The following is a 27,252-nucleotide window of genomic DNA, read 5'->3' as shown; positions in this document are numbered from 1 at the left end:
GATTGAACAAGAATATGGTACACATATAATGCCACATGCATCAATCAAGTAAGGTGCTGTGGAGGGAGCGGCAAGAGATTAGGAATAGGCAGAGGCAGGACCTGTCACCTATTCTATTATGTATTTGACCTTTACGTGGTTCTATTCGCCAAAGAAATTAGGCAGATGTTATTAGCATTGTAAAATATGTGTCATTGTGGTTGTTTTTCCTTGGACTTGCGTCTACTTCTTGCATTAGTGTACTGACTATTAATCTTTGACACTATTAGTTTACAAATCAAGACTCCTTTTTTACTAGGTTAGAACACATTAGCTGCATAACTATCACGTTAATGTTAGTGGCACTGGCATGTATCAGTTGGCATTCTATTTAGATTTAACTCGATCACATTTTATTATCAAGTCATTTATTCTTTTAGGCCACTTTGGCCGAAAGAATAAAATGAAATCGACCAAACAAAAATGATTTAAAAGTAAAAAAGATAAATTAATAATTTCACTAAATATTCTTAAGATAGAAGAATTATTTGAGTTAAAATTTGTATGAAAATGATTTGAAGTTCACAAACCACGTTTGTGACTCCCCACCCTCACAATATAAAAGAAAATTGTGCAATAATCCATTATACAAGGTAAGAATTGCTAAAGAACAAAACAAATCACACGATATAAAGAAAGATCTGATTGGTGAAAAATCTAATAGTCATGATCGTTTAGAGGGAAATGGTTTCTGGCTCTCATTTGACCAACAAACTTGAAAACTCCAAGGACAAACATACATTTGCAACCATAGATAAGCCAAGCCAAAGGACTTCCCTTCCTCTTTGAGTTGAGCCTTTTAAACTTCACCCCACAATACAAAGACCAACTCTTTTTCTGAGGGTCACTCATATCTCTCGCTCTCTCCAACTGATAAGGAGCAAAGAGAACTCTTCTTTCATGTGGGCTTCTTGGATCCACTCAATTCTAATTCCAACTTGTGCTCCATGCTAAAACAGAAGCTTCCCACCCACTGGCCTCAGTTGATTCTTTTCCAGAGTTTCCTACAATTCCCACAACTGTCTTAATGACTATTTTCTTGCTGGTGTTTGGTTTATGAGAAATTGAGCTGATTTTCTCTTCTGGGCTTTTGGTTTTAGTTTGAGTTTTGGTCATTTTGGTTTCTGGGTATTGCTTAGAATGATGTCAATGACATGCCATAGTCTTGAGGGTAGAGCTGTGTTGGATTTGGTGGCTTGTGGGTGTTCTTCCAATGCTTTGTTGGACCGTTCTTCAGTGAGGAATTACACAAAGGCAAGTTCTAAGGGCATTTGTAGAGGTTATGGAGCTCGGCAATTGGTTTGTGGTAGGCGGGACCGAATTCGGTGTGGAGTGTCTTCAATGAAAACAGCTGAGACTCCAGTGCCAAAGAAAACAGCTGAGACTCTGCTAAATAGTAAGACTACAGTTTGATTTTGGTTTGAATTTGAAGTTTTAGTTAATTGAATGTAGAGCTTTGTTTCTACCAAATGCTTCAAATTAAAGTTTTGTTTTGGTTCTTGTTTGTACCATTACAGGTGTTTCTGGTGTTTCTCAAGGTTTTCCACAAGTTTTGGATTTAAACAAAGAGTCAAGAAGGCCTGTTTCGTTGACAAATTTGTTTGAAGTGGTTGCTGATGACCTCCTGACATTAAATCAAAATCTTCAGTCAGTAAGTACTCTTATTGAAATTCCTGATGTTGTGTAATATTATAGCTATGAGGTATTTATGGTCTAGAATATTGCTATGTATTGTATAGTTTCTAATCATTTCTTCGTGCCGGCTGAGCTTAGTTTTAAACAATCTTTTTTTTCTGCTTGATGGCATTTCTGTCAGTTACTATATTTGTATGAGTAGTAGTTAGTGACATCCTTTCTAGAAAAAAGAACACATTTTTACCTTCTCCCTTGAAGCTATAGAAATAAAGTTTGTAATGTTTCTATGCGGAAAGCAGTACTAGATTAAGAAACAATATGTGTGTGAATGTTCTTGTTGCTAGTTGCGATATCTGTGATGTGCTTAATTTAGAAGCTGGAAATTTGGTATCTTTCTTGATGTTTTGGTATCATGACAGATAACTCTTCTAAAGGTACATAGGACCTTGTTAACGCCATAATTGTTACGTTTAATGTACTAATAAGTGGAAGTGTCTTGCTTATTTGGAGGTTATCTGTTCTTTCTCATTGTTGGGCCTTAGGTATGAATAGCATCCTTGTTCACTTATTCTGTCCATGTCTTCCCATTCTATGTAGATCAGGCTCTTATCCATTTGATCGCTTATCAGTTATAGTTGAGCATACATATCCAATCGCAGAGGTGAGCAGTGCCTTAATCCAGCTGTTTGGGTAGGCAACATAAATCTTTACCCTGTTGTTTCATGCTCACCTTATCCTATTTATCAGTTCTTATTTTTCCAAATCATCATCATCCTTGCCTTTGTCCCAATCTTGTATTTGCCAAGTGAGCTGATTTTGAGGAAAAAATTCATGCGACAGTCTGACCTGATGGTGTTTGGATTCACGAGTTTGAGTTGCATTCATGGAAATACGTTTCCAGTCATGAACTTGTTGTACAGTAAAACTTCTTATCAATCATCCTTTGCTAGAAATGTCAATTTTTCAATTTTCTCACTGTCAAACTTTAGCGCCCTTGTCATACCAAAAATGTTCATAGAATTTTGTTGAGGTAGATAGACCATATCAAGAGTTATAGACTTGATGTCTAAGGTCATTTAGCATTAAATGATTTGCCATTTTTCGATGACACTATTTTTAAATAATTTAAGTTCACTTAGCAAGTGGTAGAAAATCAACCATGCTAATGTAATGTTTCATTATTTCATTACTTTGCTCCATGTTTTCTTCTGGTTCAGTGTTGCTGTATGATAAACAAGTAATGTGGTTGATAATTCATAGACAATTAGATTAGTGACATACGAGGGCCAATGCCTGTTGAATCTATATTATCAGGCCCTTATTTTCTGTTTATACCAATTTTAAGAGGAAAGGACACTTTGTAATAAGATGCTCTTTCAGATTGTTGGCGCAGAAAACCCTGTCTTAATGTCAGCAGCCGAGCAGATCTTTAGTGCTGGTGGGAAGAGGATGAGACCAGCACTGGTGTTTCTAGTGTCCAGAGCAACATCAGAAATAGTTGGGTTGAAGTGAGTTTGATCCAATGTTCTTAAAGCGCTGTATTTTATGAAGTTAACAGATTATGAACTTTGCTCTGAACTTTGTTATTCAGGGAACTTACCATGGAGCATCGTCGATTGGCAGAGATCATTGAAATGATCCATACTGCGAGCTTGATACATGATGATGTATTGGATGAAAGTGACATGCGGCGAGGTAGGCACTATTATCTTCTTATGGATGTCACTTGTAAAATTACAGAGATGTCTCTTTGTGACAAAATATATCACCTACCTATTCTTTGGCCCCAGTTTTTAGCTACTACAGTATCTATCCATAAGTTGATCATATTCTGAATAAACTTGATAAATAAATCCCAGTGGAAAGTAATGTTACTTCCAACGGCTTGAAGTTTCATAACATTATCAGAAAACTGAATATTCCCAGTCTAACACAAAGCGACTACTGCATGTTTCCACACTTCTTATTAGTATTTCATTTCTTTGTTTTCTTTTATGCCCTCAGATCACTTCCAATGAGTGTGAACCTATTTTGCAGGGAAGGAAACTGTTCATCAAATGTTTGGTACAAGAGTGGCGGTGCTGGCTGGGGACTTCATGTTTGCACAGTCATCATGGTATCTTGCAAATCTAGAAAACCTTCAGGTCATTAAGCTCATCAGTCAGGTAAGTTGTGTCATATTCCTACCCTTGCTTCATGAGTCGCAATCTTCTTTCAATGCTTAGAGTCATTAGTGTGTTTTCTAAATAATTTAAACTCACCAGTTGAAGAACCAAAAATGAGAAAGAGGCTTTTATCTGTTAATACTTGAAACCTTTAATTTATATGTAATTTTTTAGTGCTGTGGCAGGTTATCAAAGATTTTGCAAGTGGTGAAATAAAGCAGGCATCCAGCTTGTTTGATTGTGATGTCGAACTGGAGGAATACTTGATTAAGAGCTACTACAAAACAGCCTCTTTGATTGCTGCCAGTACCAAAGGAGCTGCCATTTTTAGTGGCGTTGATAGCTATATAGCAGAGAAAATGTATGACTATGGTAAGAATCTTGGTCTGTCCTTCCAAGTTGTTGATGACATATTGGATTTCACACAGTCCGCAGAGCAGCTCGGGAAGCCTGCTGGAACTGACCTCGCCAAAGGAAACCTGACAGCCCCGGTAATTTTTGCTCTAGAGAAAGAGCCAAAACTAAGAGATATAATTGAATCAGAATTCAGTGATACTGGTTCCCTTGACGAAGCCATTAGATTGGTTAAGGCATGTGGCGGCATTGAACAAGCACAAGTGTTAGCAAAAGAGAAAGCTCATCTTGCAATCCAAAATCTCGAGTGTCTTCCTAATACTGCATTTCGATTAGCTCTGGAGGATATGGTAATGTTTAATCTTCAAAGGATTGATTAGTGGGCTAATTTTTTGGAAGGTCTTTATAGACAAGAACTCCTTAGGCAGAAGGGAAAAAAAAGGCTAAAAAGTGAAGCTTCTATCACTACAAGCATTTTCTGCACATCTTCAAAGTGCTTCTGCCAATGACAAGCTGATAGCCACTGCTTGCTAATTGGGTAAATGTGTTAATATGCTATATCTTAAGCTCATTATACTGTTGATTTAGTTATACATTCTTCACAAATTGGCACAAAATGAAAATCATACTTCACCATTGTTGTACAATAAAATTCTGGGGTCATCAATAATTTTGACCAATATATTTTCTCTTATTGCTATCTTGTTCATACATTTAACTTCAATCAGGGAAGTCGATGAATTCATGAACACAACTCAATTCAATACAATGTTGTTTGATTTGTAAAATTTTCCATTCAATCCAGTGCGGCCTAATAATGAAGAAATCTTGTTCCATCCAATCCAATTAGATTGGATGATCACTCTTATTTCTAAGGAAAAATCTGAAACATCAAAGTTTACAGGACATTTCTAGTCATAAACTTATGCGTTAGTTTTCTAGGCAAATTTAATTTCAAACTAGCTATTGGTATAAAGATATTTCTATTCTCAATGTTCGAAGATAAAATAAGATACTAATCAGCCGCGACACAAAAAGAATCGTAGAAGTTCAAGATACGTTGCTTGTGTACTTAGCTCATGTGTCATGGTAGCAAATAACGTGGTTTGACCGTCTCACTCAAGACCTTGTTCAAAGGATGATCACTCCAAGCGTCCACACCAACATCTAAAGGGCCCAAGTTTTTTCTTATTTGTATAAATGAAAAAAGAAATGAAAAAATGATTTAAAATGTAGAAAAGGCTATATCCAAATTCTCTGAATAAAGTAATAAAATACGAATCAACGGGCTGGATCATAAGTTTTAACTGTAGATGGACCTAATTCGGCCAGCTAATTTACAGTCTAAACCGACCCATTGATCGGCCCGTCAGTTGCGCCCATTGTTCGTCGGCCTCATAGCTTTAGCCTCATACACCAGCAAACTCCTTCGAGCTTTCCCAGTACAAATTCAAAATCTTCCAACCGCTTCCTCAAATTCATCGAATTATTCATAAATTTTCAACCTTTCAAGCTTCTTAGAGAGAGAGAGAGAGAGAGATGAGGCTACTGAACTACTTTGGGCAATGGAGAAGCGTAGCAAAGGAAGCAAAGGATCTCACAGTAACTGTAGCGAAGTTTATGGGTTTGCTCCACGTCACCGACGCCTACCTCTGCTCCTCCACTCTCGTTGTTACTGCAACCATACCATTTTCCCCTCATTCTCATCCTCTTTCTAAAATTTCCATTTTCAAAAGGGTCGTCGTCTTATTATCCGCTGCTTGCAGGTCTACGGTCCTAGTATGCTCCCTACCTTGAACATTTCTGGAGATGTGCTCCTGTCCGAACACGTGTCCCATCGCTTTGGGAAGGTCGGTGCCGGAGATTTGGTCCTGGTTCGGTCTCCGAATGACCCTCGAAAGATTGTGACCAAGCGTATTTTGGGCATGGAGGGTGATCAAGTCACCTTCTTTGTCGATCCCAAGCACAGTGACAGGTCTCAGACTACTGTGGTATGTGTAATTTTTGTTGTTGTTGTTGTTGTTGTTGTTGGTGGTGTGTTACTTGTGATTGCAAGTTGTTATTTTGTTGGTTAGAGTTCAATTTATTACTGCATTTTGTACTTTGGCAGTCTGGTTATGCTGTCAAGTTGTAAAACAAGAAATTTACTTGTATTTATTAAAACATTAGTAACTTATAAATAAATAGTTTTTTCTTTTTGTGTGGTTTTAATGACTTTTTTTTTTCCTTAGTTGAAGATGTCTTCTATGCTCCAGCTCAATGGAGCTCCTTTGATGTGTAGTGTGCAAAGATTTCAATGTCCTCTGTATGAATCTAGGTTGTGAAATCTCAATTGAGTGGGGAAAAGGAGGGTCAAGTGGTTGCTATTTCTAACATTTTATAGTGGCTGGGCCTTGATTTGGTGTATAATTGATGGTCTAAAAGTAATTCTTCTTAGAGTTATTAGTTTATGGAAATGCTTGGTTAGTATGCTGCTATGCAATTTACGCTGTCTAATGTTTTATCGTGTCAAGAGTAACCTGGGACTTCCTGTTTTCCTGGAGGTACATGATTTTTATGTAGTGTGTGATCCTAGTTATGTTTTAGTGTTTAGTATATTTATATTTGGGCCCTAAGTTAGCTTTCTAAATCTTTTTAACTAATATTTAGACAAAGGTGTCCACTGGATGTTAATATTGAGAATGCATTCTGATGCTAGCCAAACTTTGATATACTTTGGTGCAAACATATTTGACCAGATTAAATGCCGACTTTGATATGGGATTCCTTTTTCGAACAGTATAAAAAATACTCATTTTCAGTGTGCGTCCTCTCTCTACTGTCTTACGAATGTGATGATTTGCTGCTTAATACAGAGTATTTATTTAGTTATTTCCTTTTCCTTTTCAAAACTATCATATTATATTTCTGATTGACGTGATTGATTTATTGCTTTGTGTTTTTGGGCTTGGATGAATAGGTGCCTAAGGGGCATGTTTGGATTCAGGGGGATAACATCTATTCCTCCTTTGATTCACGAACATATGGAGCTGTACCTTATGGTCTTATTCAAGGCAAAGTGTTTTGCAGGGTAATGCTTTTTGTCTTTCTGAAATCTATCTTATTGTATTAGTATTTGTATCTTCAGTCAATTCTTTTTTGGTTGTAATTCTGTCCCTGACTGTAATTAGGATGTAGTTTATGTGATGAAAAATGTGCCCAACTTTAGTATCTTTGCCTAATTTATTCTTACCTGGAAATAAAGTCAACTAAAGCAGCAGTTATTTCAACTTGTCGAGGTTGATTGCTGAAGAAATTTATGCCCCTGATCATATTTGTATGTTGTCTTTGAACAATGTCTTTAGCTCACTATTAATTTTACGGGAGCTATCTTTCAGAAGCAGAGTAGCAACACTAAATTGATTTGGTATGTGTGTGACTAAGACAAATTGGTTTATGTCCCTTCTGTAGTTATGTGCTTGTCATGGTTTAGATTCTAGAAGGCTAATGGTTTTTTTTTTTTTTTTTTTGGTTGATTAAGAATTTCCACAACCTTTAGAAATAGGTTTTTAATTTTTTTTTTTTATTGAGTGAATCTCTACTCCATCGTTTTTTGTTATATCTGAACTTCTCATGTTAATTTCTTTTTTTCCAAAATTCTTTTTAGGCATTTTGTTGCACCTGAATATTTTTATTTCATTTTTCATGCCCTTTACCAGGTGTGGCCACCTGATGGCTTTGGATCATTGGATTGATGAGGATAAAGAAGATTATAACATTAAGGTAAGCAACTGACATTGTACTACTTGTATTGTATTTGCATGAGAAACTTTTTGTTTCTCTCCCTTTGTTTCCTTTTATGTAAAAGAAGAACATGTTAGTTTGTGTTACTGCATTTTTTGGGTGTGCTGAAGTTGACAAATTGTGATTGCTCTACAATGACAATCTGATACTGTAATATAATTATGGCTGATGATTCTGTTAGATTTATACATTCTCCTTTGTCCCAAATTCACAATTTTGTAAGATCTCTTTCAATTAAGGTTATTAAGATGCAATAGCTGATTTGGATGAACAATAAAGTCTGGTTTAGGTATTCATATAGGTTCAAACTCCTTACTGAGGTAACAAACTCTTAAAGCTCTGCTGAAATGTATCAAGTCCAAAAGGTTTAACATCATTTATCAAGTGTTCAGGTTTGATTGAAGTGAAATATGAAGGAAAAAAAAAAGAGGAGTTCTATTGTGGGACAGGGTTGGGAGTGGTGTTGATGTTGGGGGAGAAGGGAGGATGGTAATATGTTTCCACTACAGAAGCAAATTTAGTGTGTTACATTGGCGATCTTTCAAATATCTTTAGTGCCCTGCCCTGTGTACTTGACTAAGCAGGATGAGGAGTCTCAGAACTGTGTCTACACTCTTACATCTGCTCTGGTGTCTTGGTAGTTCTAAGGATTTCTTTTTTCCTTTTTGCACTCGCTGGTTACACAACTAGTAATTACTGGTCTTTCAGATTACATGCTTTTGTCGACTTAAATAAATTCTTATTGTGCTTTTTCATGACCAGGCAGCCAAGTCTTAAATCTTTACAGATTTCACCGCCAATAACGTAGTAATTAAAAATTGTTTTCCTCCAAGTCTTAAATTTTAGACTTTGCTGTACGTAGGATCTTACTGAAAAAAACAACCCAAGACTTTGCTTTACGTAGTAGGCTACTATTTCATGGATGTGGCATATGGATTGTTTTTTAATATGATGCATTCAAAAATGATGATTTTTTCCTATAGATTATATATTGTTATAACATCTCTTTCTTTGTTGACAGAAAATTCTTTCTTGGTGTATAAGATGATTGACACAAGGTCTGAGAAGCTCAAATTTGTATATATCCCAAATGGAAGTGCATGCCAGATATGGTTGTAAGTGACATGCCTAGAAGTCTCATGTATAAATAGAATGGCAGTTGCTATAGTCATTGATATTTTTTTGACAAAAAAGGATTGATTGTTTATCGTATCTAACATACGTGACAAAAGAGGCTAAAACTTGCCTATCAAAAGAAACTGAGTACTTGTACTATGCAATTTCAATTTCAATCAGAATCTGACATATAGGATATTCTATCTGTATTCAAATTTCAAGTTTCCTTTGAAAGTCCTACTTATACTATGCATAACACATATTCAGGTTCTTATTGCAGCACTAAAACACCCCCATTCCATACACATTAGTTTTTAGTCTGTTATTTATAGGGATGAACAGACAGAATTCTTACAAGTCAGAAAGTTGAATTTTGATCCTAGATTTTATGAAAAATGATTTGAGTACCATACTGAGGCTCAAGAGTGAGCATATTGAAAGGAGAATGTCTGTAGGCTGGAGAAAGCTCAAATGTAAACCTCTGTAAAATCATGGTTATAACTGTTTTCGCTTCCATGAGTGTGAAGTTCTGTCCAATGCATGTCCTGGGGCCTGTGCTAAATGAGAAGAACGGTGCTACTTCATTCTTTGATGCCTTCGAGACGCCTTCTGAGAACCTCTCCGGCTTGAATTCGTGGACATCATCGCCCCAGATTTCTTTGTCATGATGGACAAAGAGAATTGGCACTGCAAGCTGCACACCTGGTGGTAGAGAAATGTCTCCTAATTTGGTCTCCTTAGTAATCTCTCGGGTTGTGAAAATGGCTGGTGGGTACAACCTAAGGACCTCATACAGAATCATGTCCACCTACAACAGACACATTTCAATATTTGGGATTTAGCTAATCAGATCAAAATTTTAAGGGCAAAAAAAAAAAAAAAACACAAGAATTAGAGAGAATAGTACTGACAACTTTTAAGCGGTTTAAGCCAGCATAGTCTGGTTTGTTGTTCTTAAAAATTTGCACAACCTCTTCTCTTGCACGCCTTTGCCAGTCTTGATGCTTGCCCAACAGAACCAGTGTCCAGTTAATCAAATCTTTGGTTGTGTGTTCTCCAGCTAAGTAGAACACTTTGCATTCTTCAATCACTTCTTCGATGCTCATTCCAACGTCCTTGTCATCTTCATGCTCTTGAATTTCACTGAAATTGGATTTCAAAAGTATGCCCAACAAATCATCTTCTGTGGCTTCTCCTGCCCTCATTGCCTTCTCTCTTTTCTTGATAATTCCCCTCAGACAAATAGCCATTTCATTGGAGATCTGTTTCATGCTCCTGTTCATTTTAGTTGGCAGAAACCTGCATGCACATTGATATGTAGTTGCAGCTCTTAATAAATCATATCGTTTTCCTAATCGAGGTTTGGGAAAACCCTATATATATATATATATATATATAGTTATTCTCTCATCCGGATGTCAGCACGTTATTATAGTGCGGATGCCATTGTAAACAGAGAGAAAAAGAGGGAGTGTAGTAGAAAATATATGGTGTCTGCACGATAATAACATCTGGACATCCCTATAGGAGAATTTATGTAGGGTTTAGGGATCCATAACAAAATATGCAGAACATTTAAGGTTTTCCTTGTGAGTAGGGCATTAGAAGTTTGATTTCACCTCAACAGTGGTATGTGGACCGAGTTCAGAACTTCGCTTGTCAGAGCACCTTGTTCCTTTTGGAGCTTGAAGAACCTTTCTCCTTCTTCAAAGTTACTACCAAATGCAGCCCGGGAAATCGCATCGCCGGAAAAAGCGCAAAGATAAGGCCACACATCCAACTCACACGTCTCCGTTGATGAGAAACGCATCTCCCATTTGCTCAACATGTTTTCACTAGCGGCATGAAATGCAGGTAACATGTCCTGTAACAATGTGGGAAAAGAGAGAAAAGGAAGTAGGTTTAGAACCGGAAAAGCATGAAGAATTCCTTCTCTGGAAGTTTTGTTTTTAAGAAAAGTCTGGAAAATTGAATCATGTGGCTTTTTGAATTAACCAAAATCACTCTCACGCCAAGTACAGAGTAAGGGCTCGTTTGTAGCTGTTTATGTAGGGATTACTTCTACGTAGAAGTAGGGGTGGGCATCGGGACCGGAAAACCGGAACACCGAACCGAACCGGTGAAAAAAAACCGGAAAAAAACGGGTTGACCAAAAAAGTCAACAAACCGGACCGGAATCGGACCGAACAGATTCCAACCGGTTCTGGTTCCGGTTTTACATCTTTCTGCACCGGACCGGACCGAACCGGACCGAACTGGACCGGTCATATATTTTATATTTTATATTTTTACAAATTTTTAAAATCTAATGCCATATTTTAACTTTTATAATCACTAATTTTCCAAGTTCAACTTCAAAAAATTTCTAAATGTATGAATTGGATTATTTGTTCATTTTTAAGCTAAAAAAATAAGTTATTTATTATAATTTTTTTATAAAAAAAATAAAAAAATAATTTTTTTTTCAAAAAAAATTAAATTAATAATAAATTAATAATCCGGTTCAAAACCGGAACCGGTCAGAATCGAACCGGCTGGTTTTTGAAATTTTTTTGCCTAAACCGAACCGAACCGGACCGGTTAAATAATACCGGTTTCGGTTCCGGTTTGAGGTGTGAACCGGACCGAACCGGACCGCGCCCACCCTACGTAGAAGTGGTTTTATTAGATGCACATTAAAAACTTTTATCAGAATTTCAAGTGCTAAAATTTAAAGGGCTTCTTAGAAAAGTACTTGGACATCTCCAGAAAGCACTTTTATGGTCTGTTTTTTCTCTTTCAAGTGTCATATAAGTCTCAAACAGAACTTGTCATATACGGCGATGGAAATTTTGACCTATGAAAGAAATGAGTACCTTCATCTTGTCTATGTGGAAAGCTGGGTTGATGATCCTTCTATGCTTGACCCATTTGTCACCCTCGTAGCTGAGCAGGCCAGTCAGAAGGAATGAGAGGAGTGGGTTTGAATGTGGCTTCTCAAACACCCTATACTTGGTTAAAGTTTCTCTCATTAATTCCGCGTCAAAGATGACCACACTAGGAACTGGGCCTAGCCAAATGAAAGACATTTTCCCTGCAATTTTTGGGACCCAAGAATTTGATCAGAACAACGAGAGCTTGATTTTTTTCCAGGAACAAAGATGTTTCTGGTTTGAATACGCATGTTGGGTGTACTTAATGAATTTGTGGGTGCTCTGGGCTAAGCCTAACAAGAAAGACTTTCTCCCTGCAATTTTATGGTCCAAGTAAAATCATCTGTCGTCTAACTATTAGATTTCAAAGTCAAAAAAGTGGGAGCTGCTACAATAAGGGGAATTGGGTGAGGGGTTTAAGTGAGGATCCAATCCAATCATGTGTAGGTTGAAAATGTTGAAGTTTAATGGTTGGATTGAACCCCTTAAGTCCCTCAACCATACCCCCTCATTGTAGTCTTTCTACAAAAAAGTCCTCTGCAGACATGGCCTTAGCCAAATTGGCTAAAGCAGATGTGCTCTTCACTTTGCACCTGAGTTCGAATTTCTCTTCCCCTAATTTAGATTAAATTAAAGTAGAATATCGCTTGTACAAAATCAAAAGTCAAAAAAGTCCCCATCCATAAAAAGGGAGACATTTGTTGCAGATTGATCATATATAGCAAACGATTGATAAGTGTTCTCCATCAACAGGATCCATAAAATTACCAACAGCATCCAAGAAATCAGATAATTACAGAGAAGGCAATAAAAACATGCATTAGGAGAGAAAAGAAAATGAAAAAAAAGTACCATATTTGTTGAAGGTTTCTTGGAGCAAAGGGAGCACATAGGGCACAATGTCATGAGAGAACTCCATGGGTTTTGAGAGTGCCTCTTTGGTCATCCTGGAGTTTTCAGTCAAGTCCCCAATCAAGAGCCTGTAGGAATTACCAGAAAGACCTTGCTGCCTCAGGTAATTTCTAGCTTCTTTGGCTTCAACCAAACCCAGTTGACTACTTTCCACCCCAATGTAATTAAACCCACACAAAGAATGGCCAGAACCATGGAGCTCACTGAGATTTCCATTTTTTTTTGTGTGAGAAAAAGAGTATGCAGTCTAAAGACCCTTAAAAAGAAAATGGATGGAATCATGCCTGCCAGTGCCACATCACTATCATATATATTAATTTATTACATGAACAAAATAAATAAAGACTCGAGCTCCCCATTGTGATTAGAATATGAATATGAATATGGTCACTTATCATCCATTCAAAACCTGACAAGAAATATAAAATTTTTTTATAGAACAATGTTGGAATCTTAATATTATTTATCCTGATAATCTTTAGATTGGAGACAACAAATATTTATATAAGACTCGATATTTTTGCTCTGGTGAATATAAATGTATATTGATAGCTACTCCTACTCGCAGCATAGTATTCTTGTTTTAGGTTTAAGTCAAGAAGGGAGAAGAGAGAAACTCTCGCACACGCGTACGGACTTGAACCTAAGACCACTTTTGAGCATACCAAAAAATCTAAGACCAATCCGATTAACATTCGCATTTCACATACTGTTGATATTTCCTTTTGTTAATAATTTATTCGTAATTCATTTTGCAAATTTATTAACTTGTTTGCTGTCCTCATTCTAATGCTGAGATGGCTTTGGTGTGTGGATCATTTGTATAGATGACTTGGATTTGTTGATCACTTGCAAGAGTAGATTGACTGATGGAATGGAAATATATAGGATTTAAAAAATTACAATAAAATATCAATATTGCATAAAAATTAGAGTCAAACAACTAGAACTACGGCTATCTTTATTTGATTCCTTAGTTTTTCCTATCAGTCAGACAAGTCAACGTTTATGTAAAATGATACGAGCACCAAATTGAGGTTGAAGGGTTATACTTGCAGAAGGAGCATGAGCGTAGGATGGAGAAAGCTCAAAGGCAAAGTGTTGTAAAATCAAGGCCAAGGCCAATTTAGCTTCCACCATAGCAAAGTTTTGTCCAATGCAAATCCTTGGACCCCCTCCGAAAGGGAAGTAGGCAAATTTGTTCTTTGTTGCCTTTGAAACTCCTGATGAAAACCTCTCTGGCTTGAACTCGTTTGCATCCTCACCCCAGAATTCTTTGTCATGGTGAACAAGTAGTGTGTTTAAGGAGACTTCCACTCCAGCTGGTAATGACAACTTTCCAAGCTGTGTGTTCTTGTGAATGGCTCGAGCAAGCACAACAACTGCTGGGTATAATCGAAGAACTTCAAGTAAAATCATGGTTACCTGGGGGCATTATACAGTCATATTTTATATCAAGTGATATGAAGGCATCCAAAATTGTACAGGCTAGCTAGGTCTAAAAAAGCTAATGAAAAGGTTAATTTTCTCTTCTCTCACCAAAAGTAGAGAGAACAAGAAAAGAAAAATACTATTAGGAGCCCCAAATGTGTTCACCAAATTTTATTCACTAGATAACGTGACAGTAGTTGAATCAAAAATTTTCGCTTATTCAGGCCCTAAAAATGATAGTACAATTGTTAGGGGAATGAGGTACCACGTGGAAAGCTTATTAACTATTACGAAAATGTTTTTATTCCTATTTTTTATATGAGAAACATAAAAATATATTTGATTACTTTTCTTTGTTTGTTTTTTGTTATGCAAGGAAATCTTTCAAAGTAAAAGTGTGAAGTGATATATATATTGTAAATACTTACAACTTTGAGGTGACTTAGCCCATCAAAGTCTGGTTTATTGCTTCCAAACACTTGCAAAACCTCATCTCTTGCACGAGATTGCCAATCCTGATTTTGACTGAGCAAAACCAGTGTCCAAACAAGCAACACTGAAGTGGTCTCTTGACCCGCAAAGTAAAACAGCTTGCACTCTTCAATCACATCCTCAATGCTCATCCCAACGTTCTTGGTGTTCCCATTTTCTCGAATTTCCTTCAAGTTGGAATCCATAAGTATCCCCAATAGGTCATCTTTAGTCGCTTCACCCACCCTAATTGCCTCTTCTCTTTTATTTATAATGCCCATCAGTGAACCTTTTATTTCCTTGTCAATCTCTTTCATCCTCTTGTTCATCCTAGTAGGTAGAAACCTGCACCAAACGAACAACTTCCTCAATGGTAAAAATAATTGATCTAACTATAGTTACTGTCTAATCGCAAACGGGTTTTTTTATATTGTTTATTTATTTACCTCCATCCTGGAATGTAAACACTTTGTATAGCTTTTATTGTAAGTTGTGCTTGGTCTTTCAAGAGTTGAAATATTTTCCTTCCTTCTTCATAGCTACTCCCAAATGCTGTTCGAGAAATCACATCAGCTGTCAAATTTTGAAGATAATGCCAAACATCTAACTCGCATGAACCCTCTTTAGACGCCAAGCTCTCCCATTCTTCAATCAACTCACTACAACTTTGGTGAAATGCTGGTAACATACGCTGTAGAAAACAAAGGAAAATGCCGGTAACATACGCAGTACAATACGAGTATTTGGAAATTACTCAGTAAATTAACTGTTAAATCTCCAGATATTTGAATGAATATTGACAATAGTATCTATGTAGTACCTTTAGCTTCTCTGAATGGAATGCCGGGTTGATGATTTTACGGTGTTTTGCCCATTTCTCGCCCTCATAGTTTGCAAGACCTGTTGCTAGCAACTTCACCAGTGGATTTTTTACTGGCTTCTGAAAATCTTCATATTTTGCAAATATATCTTTCACATCCTCTGGATTACTGATGTTCACTCTTGGTGTGGGGCCAATCCAAATAAAAGAATTCTTACCTGCATTATTTTTTGTTTTATCACAATAAAACTTATAAGAAATTATTTACACATATTGGCAAATATATCAAGTTAATTATTTACAGGTACCGTATATATCCATTACCAAGATAAACCATAAAGATAAATAAATAAATCCTACATTTATCAAGAATCAGAGGTTTTCGACGGTTTCTAAAGGTTACTGAACGAAAGGATACCGATGTGATTGTTGATCTAGAAAGCTAGATTGTAAATTACATCCACACATTTAAATAAAAATTAACAGTTTCAATTAATTATCCAACAATATATATGAGATAACACATTAGAATTTTTTGGAAGGATAACTATAGTCGTACATATGAAGGTAGTAAATAGGGATAATAATGGGTCAAATCGAGAGTGGGTATACCATTTCCATCCTCATTTCCGTTAAGGATTTTTCTTCCATCCCTACCTTTGTTGGGAAATGAATTCTTGACTCACCCCATAACGGAAAAAAAAAATAAAAAAACCAATAAAAAATACTTTGTTGAATGAGAAAAAGGCACTATGAGCACAATATATCTGTCAATTCAATTTTTATTAACTAAAATCTAAGACCGTTTAACAAATAATTAATACATGTCCAAGACATCATCATTATAGAGGTAGAACACCATACCCGAAAAATTCCTCATACTCGTCACCATACCTGTTTTTCATCCTTCATACCTGACCCATAAGATCGAAGCCCTGCAAAGACCCTTACCAATTGGGATCCCTAGTAGTAAATTGAAATGTCAAAAGATGTAGTTGGCATACCATAAGTGTTCATGGATTGATGAACAAAGGGGAGGACACGTGGCGCTAAATCATGGGAGAGGTCCATGGGTTTAGATTTTGCTTCTTTCAGCATCATGGAGCTTTCCTTCGTGTCTCCTATCAAAAGCCTGTACGAGTTGCCCGCCAAACCTTGCTGCCTTAGACATCTTTCTAGCTTCTTTGGCCTCAGCCACACCCAGTTCAGCACCCTCCATGCCGATGTAATTATTACGCTCACCCAAACAACACGTAGTGCAACACTGGCCGCAACTGAGACTTCCATTTTTGTGTGTGTGTGTGTATGTGTGTGTGTGTGTGAGAGAGAGAAGAGAGAAGAATTGTTTGGAAAGGAGCTAGGAAATGGGTTAAATGTGTGAAACTGGAGGAACGCCTTGTCCCAAGTCCATTCATTTCCTTCCACAATTTTAGCCTGTGATTTTTTGGCTAAAAACAAAGGATCTTTGTCCTTCTCAATCAAAACCAGTCACTGCTTTCTGCCGCCAGTTGTTTGTGGCTAAGTGAGGACTTGTGTGTGTACGTTCGAGGTGATACTCAATAATTCTGTAGCAAACGTATTATACAGAAGTGAGTTCAGCTCTGACGCATGAAATGCATGTATTGTGGTCTTTGCGGTGCCATACACACACATATATATATTTTATATGATTTTCAACTTTGAGTGAGTGGTTCGTGTGACTTCTTTTCACTAGAAAAGAATGTGACATAAGAGGTGACGTTTTTATGCAGGCGTACATGAGGAAAAGTTGCACGTGAAGGTGGAAGAAAAACTTTCTTGTAATGGGAATAATACAGTGTTAAGTGAAAAAGTTAGAGTATTGCTAAATGAACTTTAATATGCAAAAATTATGTGTATAATACGTGAATTTTGTAGGTGTTATTGAAAATTTTGTAAAAACCAAGTGTATTAAACATGAAAAATACAACGAGTATTAAACGTTAAAGTGCGAAATTCTTTATATGGGTAATAACTCTAGAAAAGTAAAAACTCAAAATGGGATAATAGAGCAATAACGCTACGGACACCAACTTGTTTACCAACTTTTGAATACCAACACATGTGGCACATGACATGGCAACCTATGTCATCTGCCACCTTATTTATTTTAATTACATAATTTGTAATATAAATAAAAGAATTTCACACCGAAAAAAGAAAAAAGAAAAAAGAAAAAGAAAAAAAATTCTTTTATTTATATAATAAATTATGTAATTAAAATAAATGAGGTGGCAAATGACATAGGTTGCCATGTCATGTGCCACATGTGTTAGTATCCAAAAGTTGGTAAACAAGTTGGTGCCCGTAGCGTTACTTTAATAGAGACTCAGGTAATAGCCTAATAGTAATGGATAATGTTCTAAACTATTGATAAACAAAAATCGGAGAAAAACTATTTTTAAAAAATTCATAATATCTATGTACAGATTATAGCCGTGCGGCTATACTATTTATTAAAAAAAAAAATTAAAACAAAACGACCCCAAGAAAGCTGCGAGGCTATACACTTCTCTTTTTTTAAAAAAAAATCCCGAGTTTAGCCACGTGGCTATACTATATATCTATATATAGAAAGCAAAATTCAGAGAATAGTGAAATATACAAAATACCAGAAAATGCCCTTGATTAATACAAACATTAATTGAAATTATTAATTAAATAAGGATAATATGGTAAATTCTCACTTTTTTATATTTAAAAATATATATAATTAAAAGAAAACTCAGATAATGGATCCTATTTTTATGGAACACAACTACCCATATCTTTTTTAATTCTAAAATAAATTAAAAAATTAAAAAACCTCTCGCAAGCGCAGAAGATAATTAAAGGACTATAGCAGCTCGTCTATATTATTTATTAAAGACAATTTTTTTATTAAAAAAAAACCAATACAGCCGGCCTGCTATGCTATTTTTAAAAAAAAATTAGCACAAAAATCGAGTATAGCCGCGCGGCTATACTATTTACAAAACAAAAGACAAAAACAAAAAGCAGCCGCGCAGCCCTAGGTGCCCATGTGTAAAATAGTATAGCCGTGCGGCTATACTGTTTAAAAAAAATTTTAAAAACTGAGTATAGCTGTTCGGCGACACTATTTTTTACATAAAAACATGGAATATAGCCGTGCGGCTATATTATTATTATTTTTTAGAAAAAAGAGGACCCTCTAGTGATTAGGCGTCACGTGTCTAAAAAGTATCGCTGTATGGCTATACTATTTTTTTATAGTAACGGCTATACTGTTTAAATACATTATATTTAAAAGGTATAGCCCACGGCTATACTATTTAATAATTTATTTATTTATTTTTAAAAGAACCCTCCTAGTTGCATTAATTTGTACTTTATAGATATTAATTTGCTAGTTTCAACATATCCAAAATAGATATTAATCGGCTACTATATAATATTTTAATATAATATTTATAACATGTATTATTCTTATTCAATAATATGTGAAATTTATTTGTATAATATGTGAATATATATATATATATATATATATACATATATATATATATAAGAGTATAGGCGCTCGTCTATACTAGTTATTAAAAAAATTAAAATAAAAAATTAAAATAAAAAAAGGACCTGCCTAGCACTAGCTTCCACATGTCAAAAACAACATAGCCGCGTTGCTATACTATTTTTTTAAAATAAAAAACTGTAATATAGCCAGGCGTCTATACCTTTAAGTATATGACATTTAAAAGGAGTATAGAAAATTTATAAATTTAATAAAAAATAAATAAAAAGGATTCTTCTATAGTTGCATTAGTTTATACTTTGTAGATATTAATTTGCTAGTTTCGATATATATATATTTTATAGATTTAAATTTTTTAAAATATATTATTTATTTGATTACTAATTTACTCTAATATAAAATTACCAAAAAGGATATATTGAATTGTAAAACAAATATAATTTTAATATAGGGTTATTTACTCAAATGGTTCTCAAACTTATACCCGAGTTTCATATTGGTCCCTCAACTAAATTATTCGTTCAAATTGTACACCAACTCTTTATTGTTCGGCGAATTAATCCTATCGTTACATACTAATCTAGAAAGACGCCTCTAATTCCAAAGCTCTGCCTCCTGCTAAGCAGAGAGGCCGATCATACTAATCTGGCTGGTTGCTTAATTAGGGGAAAAAAAGGAAGGTAGTGTTGTATTAGTCCTTTGTTAGTCTGTGTTGGTAAATTTGTTCAGTTGAGGATTGATTGTGTTTGGGATCCTAGCTAAATTTTGTTCCTGCTGGTCTGCTGAAGGATATTTATCTTTGTTTACCATGTTTTTTCTTATTCCTTGTTATATTTGTCTTTGTTATATATAGAGAATATTTATCATATTTCATCAATATCAAGTCAATGATCTTCAAGTGGTAGATGAAGAAAGCTCTGAAGTGAATCAAGAACACATCCATTTGCATGAGGACAATGCTAATGAAATGAGTGATGCTAGAGATCACATTGCCGGAGCAATGCGGATGGATTATATTCAGAATCATTAGTCTTATAATTTATTTAGTCTAGAATGTTTTAATTAAAAATGTATTATTTATGACTTGAAGACCAATTGAGCTTGTCGATCATACATGTATGGTATTAAAATATGAATGTTAAAATAGTATGTTTAATATACTTTTGATAATTTTTATCAAAATATCTTAATTATAAAAAATGAAGAAAAAAATTGTTCTAAAGAATTCAACCAAACAAATTTTTAAATCTTAAAAAATGGATTTGAGAACTCCTTGTTTTTAAGAAAAATAGCAATTTTTGAGTTCCATACTTGAATAGGATATCAAACTGGCCCTAAGCAGCTTCACATTCACTTATTCAAGTTTTTTTGTATTTTTTTTAAAATTGTATAAAAGAAATACAATTTGTAAAGAAATTTATGAGAAAATATAAATAGTACCACAATATACATGGTTCAATCTTATTTGATGTGGCTTTATCAATAACGTTAACTCAGCACTAATCAACGTTTATGTAAAATAATATGAGCACCATATTGAGGTTGAAGGCTTATAATTAAGGATGGGGCATGAGCATATGATGGAGAGAGCTCGAAGGTAAAGCGTTGTAAAAGCAATGAAAAGGCTAATTTAGCTTCCAACATAGCAAAGTTTTGTCCAATGCAGATCCTTGGACCCCCTCCGAAAGGGAAGTATGCAAATTGGTTCTTTGATGCCTTTGAAACTCCTTCCGAAAACCTCTCTGGGTTGAACTCAATTGCATCCTCACCCCACAATTCTTTGTCATGGTGAAGAAGCAGTATGGGCAAGGAGACTTCCACTCCAGCAGGCAGTGATAATTTTCCAAGCTGTGTTTTTTTGTGAGTTGTTCGAGGAAGCGCAACAACTGACGGGTATAATCGAAGAACTTCAAGTAAAATCATGGTTACCTGAGGGCATTTTAGAGTCATATAGTTTATATCATGAAAATCTCATTACCCCAATGAAATTCATCTACAACATCAAAGCACATACCAACAAAATGAGATTAAAGACATCCAAACCTTTAGAGGCTAGGTTTATAAAAATAATCCTCTTCACTCACCAAGTAAAGCTATATATTAAGAGCACTATATCTGTTCACCAAATTTTATTCACCAAATAACGTGATGGTATAATTGAATTAAAATTTGAAGTTATCGGTATTCAAGAGATTTCAGGTCCTTCCTTCCACATCTACATGTACTAAGTGAGTATATGGCATCGATCACAGCTCAAGCAATTCCACTATTACGAAAATGTTTTGTTATTGTCCTTTTAAATTGGACTCATAAAATGTTTGATTCATTTGCTTTGTTTGTTTGTTAAGATGCAAGAAATTTTTCAACATAAAACTGTGAAAGGATATATAATGTGAATACTTACAACTTTGAGGTGACTTAGCCCATCGAAGTCTGGTTTATTGCTTCCAAACACTTGCAAAACCTCATCTCTTGCACGAGCTTGCCAATTCTGATTTTGACTGAGTAAAACTAGTGTCCAAAGAAGCAACACTGAAGTGGTCTCTTGCCCCGCAAAGTAAAACAGCTTGCACTCTTCAATCACATCCTCAATGCTCATCCCAACGTTCTTGGTGTTCCCATTTTCTCGAATTTCCTTCAAGTTAGACTCCATTAGTATACCCAATAAGTCATCTTTTGCAGCTTCACCCATCCTAATTCCCTCTTCTCTTGTACTAATAATATCCCTCAGTGAACCTTTTATTTCCTTGTCAATCGCCTTCATCCTCTTGTTACTCCTAGTTGGTAGAAACCTGCACCAAGACAACTTCATCAATGGTTAAAAAATCTATAGTTTGTGGCTAGCCCTAAAATGGTTTTACCTCCATCCTGGAATGTAAAAACTTCGTAAAGCTCTTATTGTAAGTTTTGCTTGCTCTTTCAAGAGTTGAAATATTTTCCTTCCTTCTTGATAGCTACTCCCAAATGATGCTCGAGAAATCACATCAGCTGCCAAACTTTCGAGGTAAGGCCAAACATCTAACTCGCATGAACCCTCCTTAGACACCAACCTCTCCCATTCTTCAATCATCTCACTACAACTTTGGTGAAATGCCGGTAACATACGCTATAGGAAACAAAGGAAAACACAAACAAACAAGAACTCAGAGTTTGTTAACTTTAATTACATAGCAAATATAGCACACATCTAATTACCTAGATAAATAATCATCACATGTGTGTAGAACCTTTTTTAATGCATCGGTTGAAAAGACATTTTACGTTACAAAAAAATAATTTTTTTTAGTACAAGCGATAGTCTAAACTACATGAGAATAAGAGGAGTTTCTCACACACACACACAACTAAGATGTCATAGAAGTTCGAACTTAAGACCTCTTATCGTAAATCAAGGTCTTTTTCTACTAGACTAGGATAACCTTTAGCTTCTCTAAATGGAATGCCGGGTTGATGATTTTACGGTGTTTTGCCCATTTCTCGCCCTCATAGTTTGGCAGACCTGTTGCCAGCAACTTGACAAGTGGATTTATTACTGGCTTCTGAAAATCTTCGTAGTTTGTAAATACATCTTTCACATCCGCTGGATTACTGATGTTCACTCTTGGTGTGGGCCCAATCCAAATAAAAAAATTCTTACCTGCATTTTTGTTTTCACAAAAATGTTATAACTTATAAGAAACTATTTACACATGTATTTCCGAAAAGAATAAAATAAGTTATTTACATTGATCACGAATCATCCAGAGATTTTAGAATTACTGATGAACAACCAGAGGTCATTTATTATAGACCCATCTCATACTAAAAATGTTGAAGAGATTATTGTATTTAATTTTTATAGCTTTTTTCCCCTTCAAGAGATTATTATCATGTGACCCGTCTCATACAAATTACTGCCCTTTGTTAGGTAGATTATCTCGGCACTCAAACCAATTTAATAGGTAGTGAATATAAACCCCACAAATGACCTAGAAAAATTCTTGTCCCCATAAACAACTATCTATAAAAAGAACCATTCGACCAAAAACAACTCTATAAAAAGAAGCAAGACGAACAAGAGAAGAAGTAGAGAAGAAGAAGACAAACGAAAAGAAAAATACTAGACTTACCATATTTTTATATTATATTGTGTATCACCTCTCTAACAGAGGTGAACTTCATCCCTATTAAAGAGGTTGTCGGTGGTACACAATGTAGTATAAAAATATGGTAAGCCTAGCACTACCCAAACGAAAAAGGAAGAGAAAAAAAAGAGACTAAGAAAATTGATAGGGACGTCGATGTGAAGAAAACTTACCTATTTGGCAGACCTATATTGATGTTCATAATCAATTGAAAAGGAAATAAGAAATACACCGAAGCAACCAAATATCAAAATAAAAAAAGTGTAAAACAAAATGTAATAACTAACATTAATAAAATTAAAATAAATAATAAAAAAGCTTCAAGAATGTAAAACAGACACACAAAAATTGATTATTTCATAACAATGGTCCTACATGTGAAGGTGGTAAACAAAATGTCAAAAGATACTTGGCATACCATAAGTGGTCACAGATTGATGAAGAAAAGGAAGGACACGTGGCGTTATATCATGGGAGAGGTTCATCGGTTTAGATTTTGCTTCTTTCACCATCATGGAGCTGTCCTTCGTGTCTCCTACCAAAAGCCTGTACGAGTTGCCCCCCAAACCTTGCTGCCTTAGACATCTTTCTAGCTTCTTCGGCCTCAGCCACACCCAATTCAGCACCCTCCATGCCCATGTAATTACTATACTCATCCAAAAAACACGTAGTGCAACACTGGCCACAACTGATACTTCCATTTGTGTGTGTGTGTGAGAGAGAGAGAGAGAGAGAGAGAGAGAGAGAGAGAGAGAGAGTAGTGCAACGACACTTTTGAGCAAGACGAAAAGATACACGTTGAAATCAATTTCCAAGCTCTGTTTGATTCTAAGAATATATAGAACAAGAAGAGTGTAGATTTTCAAGCCTTGTTGATTCTAAGAATACCCAAAACAAGGAGATAGTGTAGTTATCAACTTTAGAGAAAAACTCAATTTTATTTAATAATTCAAGTCATGCATTACACCATCAACTCAAACAAATCTCTCAACCATCAGAGTCGGTATACTATGCTCTTTAGCCATTTTGGCTAAAATAAGGGCAAAATACAGATCCAGCTAACTTGCTATAATATCTTTCTAGCTTTTTTGTTTAAAATTTAGAGACTCTCTTGAAGATGCTCGTAATCATAAAATCTAAATACTCCCAAATGCATGAACAAGCATTTATTCCAAATGCATGAATGAAAAAATAAATCATGAACCTAGTTAATCCCAAATGGATGAATAAAGCATTTATTCCAAATGCATGAACTTCTTCATGTATATAATCCAAAGTTCTTATGATATAGAACCTTACAACTACTATATCCTAGTTATATACCCACATACTTTTTCTTTACTGAAAACCCAAATTTAAAATAGGTTGCCATGTGAGATAGATTTGTCCTAATATTATTAATTAAATTACATTATATGCCACCTCACTTCATATTTAATTTATAATTTATTTCAAGCATGTCATTAACTACCTTAATTATAATTAATACTCCCTATTAATAGCATATCAATCACTCCATTTATTTTGGTTGGTGATGGGCATATTTTATATTATATATTTAACCTCATTCTTAGTATATTTTGGTTAATATTTTGGAAGAATTTTGATACTTTGAATTATATTTCCAATATAGGACTTTCGACTCTCTTTGGAGCAAAACATAATCAAATGGAGGAATTTTGGAGTAATTCCAGTTGGAGGACGTTCTTGAGTCACTTAGCTTGATCGTATCAAAATTTCAGAGTTTTCTTCCAAGCGGTTATTTTCTGGCAAATGGAGTGACGTGTTGGGCTTTTATTGCGTTTTTGGAGCACAAGATGACCTCGGATGGGTTCGTGGCCTTCTAGAGAAGTGTTCAGAACATTTTTATCTTTAAAACAAGCTATCTTGGGCCAGATTTGGAGGAGATTTGTGGCAAAAACGTGGCTGGGCAGATTTTGGGCAGATTCTCCTATTCCAATTTGGACTTTATTTCCTAGTTTTATTTTATTTTAATTAGTTTCCTTGTGGGGATGGAAAAGCTGTACATTGGCAGCTAGGTTTTAAGGGGTATTTAAGCTCTTTCTCACAAGGAATTAGGACTTCTTTTTCACTTTTGAACTTTGCATTGTGGAGAGCAATTGCTAGGGTTTTGGGTTTTCACAACTTTCAGGTGTTTTCGTTCTTTTCTTCTTAATGATATTTTCTTGGATTTCAATTATGAGTATGCGTAACTAAATTTCTTTTGCTAGGGTGAAGCCTTGAACCTTAGCATGAATATGTGATTTTTATTTAATTGCTTATGATGAGTGCATGCCTACTTGAATTGTTAATCACTGTTTTAAACTATCTAATTGCCTTAATGCCTGATCACCATTAGGATCTTTAGAAAAGTAATTGGATGCAATTTTGGTCGGAAGGTTCCCTGAAATTGATGCTAGCTTCTCGTGATTAATAATTGTAATTTCACTTAAGATGAACACCACGTCTTAAGGGTTGCATGGTTTTTCAAAGGGTTTTCATAAAACTTAATGAGTCTTTCATGTTCAGATTTGATCCGAACGTCCGGACGGGTTGCATGTTGGATATACGTTCTGTGTTGGAGGTTCCAAGTAGAATATACATTAGGAAAACCTAACCTTCAAAGTGGCATGTGCAAATCATAAGTAATTGGTAAAAGTTCATAGGATTGCTAGGTGATGGTGAAACCCTAGTGCTTTTATAAATTGATATTCAAAAAAATCTTTCCTTCAATCATATTTGTTCTTATTTAATATTTGTTTTTAGAATCAACCAAATTCATAATCATCTTTCTTGACCTTTTATTTTAAGTAGTCATTTGGAATTTGTTTTTACTTAAATTGCTAATTAGTCCTTGAGGAAAACGACCTTGCATGAGCATCTATACTACAATAGCCTTGTATTCTTGCAAGTCTTTTATGTGATTTTAACCCTGTTTGCACAGGTACTAAAAATCCTATCAGTTGGCATCCCTTTACACATTGCCAATCCCTATAATAAACAAACAAAAAATCCCTAAATTACATATCCAATAAATAATGTACCTATAAAAAAAAATTACCCAAAACAAGGAGATAATGTAGTTATCAACTTTAAAGAAAAACTCAATTTGATTTAATAATTCAAGACATGCATTACACCATCAACTAAAACAATTGAACCAAATCTTCCTATTTGTAAGAGTATCTCTATCAGAGTCGGTATACTATGCTCTTTAGCTATTTTGGCTAAAATAAGGGCAAAATGCAACTCCAGCTGACTTGCTATCTGGCTCTCCATTTTGGAGAACTCCCTATTTGAATTTGGTGGCTCTCTACATTTAGAGAGAAGAAGATAGAAATGAGTGACTAGCTATTTCCTTGTAAATGGCAAAAAATCCAAATTCAAAAGAAATTTCTTTTTAGGTAGTTTGCTATAATATCTTTCTAGTTATTTAAGCTAAAATTTGGAGACTCTTTTGATTAGCATCCCTCTACACATCGCCAATCCCTAAAATAAACAAACAAAAAAGCCCTAAATTACATATCCAATAAATAATGTACCTATTAAAAAAATAAAAAAAATGTATATAATATAGGTCTTTTATTATTATTATTTTTTAAAGGATTTGTTACTTTGCAATTGAAATTTCTATAAATGTTTTTATAAATTAAAAATAAGTACATTATTTACAAAAGAGAGTAATGTTTTTTTTTTTTTTTTTTTGGGGTTAGAAAATAGGTACGGTGTGTAATTGAAATTTCTGCACATTTTTCATAAATTAAAATTAGGTATATTTTTTATTTTAAAAATAGGTACGTTATTTATAGGTATACAAAATATGTATATTTACAAAAGATATGTAAAAAAATAGGTATATTATTCATTAAAAAATTGATACAAATAAAAGACAGATGAAGCAAGAAGGCTTCTTGAGGCAACAAGAGAGATAGTGAACCTGATGCATAAAGATAATCAAGGAATGGGTCGCCGCAAGCCG

The 27,252-nt window shown here is 35.0% G+C and overlaps 4 protein-coding genes and 1 pseudogene across 4 annotated transcripts; 2 read left to right on the top strand and 3 right to left on the bottom strand.

The window, feature by feature from the left end:
• The first annotated feature begins 737 nt into the window (after nucleotides 1-737).
• LOC117626647 (solanesyl diphosphate synthase 2, chloroplastic-like) lies at nucleotides 738-4,896 on the top strand. The gene is made up of 6 exons (XM_034358431.1): nucleotides 738-1,435; nucleotides 1,557-1,690; nucleotides 3,055-3,182; nucleotides 3,266-3,369; nucleotides 3,712-3,839; nucleotides 4,025-4,896. Exons 1-6 carry the CDS (start codon nucleotides 1,180-1,182, stop codon nucleotides 4,571-4,573), a joined length of 1,299 nt encoding a protein of 432 aa, XP_034214322.1. The 5' UTR covers nucleotides 738-1,179; the 3' UTR covers nucleotides 4,574-4,896.
• A 627-nt stretch (nucleotides 4,897-5,523) lies between these two features.
• LOC117624080 (mitochondrial inner membrane protease subunit 1) lies at nucleotides 5,524-9,341 on the top strand. Its single transcript, XM_034355212.1, has 5 exons — nucleotides 5,524-5,861; nucleotides 5,960-6,184; nucleotides 7,153-7,263; nucleotides 7,892-7,955; nucleotides 8,998-9,341. Exons 1-4 carry the CDS (start codon nucleotides 5,733-5,735, stop codon nucleotides 7,925-7,927), a joined length of 501 nt encoding a protein of 166 aa, XP_034211103.1. The 5' UTR covers nucleotides 5,524-5,732; the 3' UTR covers nucleotides 7,928-7,955; nucleotides 8,998-9,341.
• On the bottom strand, nucleotides 9,336-13,161 carry LOC117624079 (annotated as a pseudogene).
• A 645-nt stretch (nucleotides 13,162-13,806) lies between these two features.
• Nucleotides 13,807-17,217, bottom strand: LOC117624076 (cytochrome P450 CYP72A219-like). The gene is made up of 5 exons (XM_034355210.1): nucleotides 16,643-17,217; nucleotides 15,639-15,856; nucleotides 15,265-15,509; nucleotides 14,776-15,163; nucleotides 13,807-14,341 (listed from the first exon to the last, which is right to left on the bottom strand). Exons 1-5 carry the CDS (start codon nucleotides 16,923-16,925, stop codon nucleotides 13,916-13,918), a joined length of 1,560 nt encoding a protein of 519 aa, XP_034211101.1. The 5' UTR covers nucleotides 16,926-17,217; the 3' UTR covers nucleotides 13,807-13,915.
• A 3,367-nt stretch (nucleotides 17,218-20,584) lies between these two features.
• LOC117624077 (cytochrome P450 CYP72A219-like) lies at nucleotides 20,585-24,015 on the bottom strand. Its single transcript, XM_034355211.1, has 5 exons — nucleotides 23,692-24,015; nucleotides 22,569-22,786; nucleotides 22,011-22,255; nucleotides 21,554-21,941; nucleotides 20,585-21,078 (listed from the first exon to the last, which is right to left on the bottom strand). The coding sequence occupies exons 1-5, from the start codon at nucleotides 23,972-23,974 to the stop codon at nucleotides 20,653-20,655; spliced, it is 1,560 nt and encodes a 519-aa protein (XP_034211102.1). The 5' UTR covers nucleotides 23,975-24,015; the 3' UTR covers nucleotides 20,585-20,652.
• Nucleotides 24,016-27,252: the final 3,237 nt, after the last annotated feature.

Source organism: Prunus dulcis, chromosome 4 (genome assembly GCF_902201215.1).
Source record: "Prunus dulcis chromosome 4, ALMONDv2, whole genome shotgun sequence".
Taxonomy (NCBI): Eukaryota; Viridiplantae; Streptophyta; class Magnoliopsida; order Rosales; family Rosaceae; genus Prunus; species Prunus dulcis.
Note: the sequence above shows the minus strand (reverse complement) of the source record. Positions and strands in the feature narration are given on the sequence as shown.